The following is a 1,959-nucleotide window of genomic DNA, read 5'->3' on the forward strand; positions in this document are numbered from 1 at the left end:
GTTGAGGCTTTTCCATTGAAAAATATTAAAGCGAAGACTATTTCGGAAACTTTCTTGAGTCAAGTTGTTTCCAGACATGGAGTCCCCCTAGAAATCCATACAGACCAAGGAAGAAATTTTGAATCGAAGATTTTCAAAGAATTATCGAGTATATTAGAAATTAAAAAGAACAAGGAACACGCTTTATTCTAATGACTGTGAACAAACAACGCAGCGAATAGACAGAACAGAGCTCAGCACGTCCGAACGAGTCGACGGCTCGTCTCCAAATCTGATATGTCGTCCGTTTGACAGACGACAACGCGTCGTCAGGGAAACATCTGACAGCTGGACCGGCTCGCTGGTACATCGAACGACGCGGGCGAAGACACGGGCGTATTATAGAATTTAACGATGGTGTGGCAATAGTGCCTTCACTTTGGTTGAACGAAGCTGAAACAAAATGCTATTATCCCACATTTCGAGATCAAATAAAACTAAAAAAGTATGTGGCGTCACAACAGCCTCCTGAAGACAACATGAGTTGAAAAATATATGACGTAGTAAGGATCTTCTATAGAACAAGTAAGATTTATTGCATAAAAACTCGATTATTATATTTATTATTTATAAATATATGTATTTGTCTTCTGTGATATTCTTTTAATGATATGTCTATATATATTCAGATTCATACGAAACAGCAAAAGAAAAACTACTTCTAGCTGAACAATTATCAGATTTTACTGAAGGAGGCACAGAAGATGAGAGCGGAAAATGTGAAAAAGAAAAAAAATCAAGACATATGCGAGCTAAAAGAAATTATTCTTCGTCGGAGGAATCTGAATTCGACTGTGACGGAAGTAAAAAACTAAAGAAATTTCCGGAAATTCCTAAAAAATTAAACATGACAAAGAGCACAACTATTACTGAAAGTCAAAAGATTCCACCATCATCATCAGAGAGATCAAAATCTCAATGCCAAATAAATCCTGCTAAACGTACTAAAAGTTTGTATAAAGGAGGGACAACAAGTAAAGACACAGAATCTTATATCAGTTCATCAGATGAAAATGACTATTTGCAAAATTCAATGACTGAAAAGAAGTACATAAATAAGTCTACCACCAACATCGTAACAGAAGATGCAGAAAATGGTTTGTGACTTTTAAAAATTAATTATAATATTATATAATTGTAAGAGGTTTACGATAAAAGAAAGCACCTTGCACTACTTATAATATGTTTTACAGCAATATATATATATTTATTACATATCTTCACTTTATAATTTATTGTTACAGAATTTCGAAAAGAAGTTATAAGAAAATTACAGTTATTACTTAATAAAATAACTGTTTTAGAAAACAGAATGGTCTTATTGGAAACGTCAGGCACTATGCGGCAGATTAATCAGGAAGTAGCCGATGTTATACAATATGAAGAATATGAGCTGCCACTGCAAACTATGGTGGCGCTACTACGATTAGAAGAATTGTTAAAAGATAAATCATTTGCAAACAAACTGGTAAATACATAATGTATAGTGTATACTGCAGTATACCATTATTTATATATCCATAAAATCTTATTTGCTTTATATACTAACAATATATATGAAAATTTAGCTGACAATATTTTGTAATATTGTTAAATAATATAAAGTAATTTTTGTCTCATAGGTGAATACACTAAAGCAAGTGGGTGGAGTGAACTTGTCTAATATAATCCACAATATTTTTAAAAAAATAATGAGCGACAATATTGCACAGAATTTTAGTTATTTGGGACAACGAAACAAAAGAAATTTCAGTGCTCTCAAGATATGCACAATCCTAAACAGTGAGTATTATACGGGAAACTATTCTGTCATGTCCAAAACAACTATCTTATTATAGGCAGTTTTCCGTAATAGTTCTAATTTCTAGAGTATTTCATGAATTTTATGAATTATTGCAGGATAATATTTGTATAAATAAA

The 1,959-nt window shown here is 32.1% G+C and overlaps 1 protein-coding gene across 1 annotated transcript; it reads left to right on the forward strand.

The window, feature by feature from the left end:
* Positions 1-668: 668 nt before the first annotated feature.
* On the forward strand, positions 669-1,821 carry LOC105459730 (the record flags this gene model as incomplete). Its single annotated transcript, XM_011705972.1, has 3 exons — positions 669-1,136; positions 1,284-1,507; positions 1,662-1,821. Coding segments are annotated over 3 exons (852 nt in total), but the record flags the coding sequence as incomplete, so codon positions are not given.
* Positions 1,822-1,959: the final 138 nt, after the last annotated feature.

Source organism: Wasmannia auropunctata, unplaced genomic scaffold (assembly GCF_000956235.1).
Source record: "Wasmannia auropunctata unplaced genomic scaffold, wasmannia.A_1.0 LD334088.1, whole genome shotgun sequence".
NCBI lineage: Eukaryota > Metazoa > Arthropoda > Insecta > Hymenoptera > Formicidae > Wasmannia > Wasmannia auropunctata.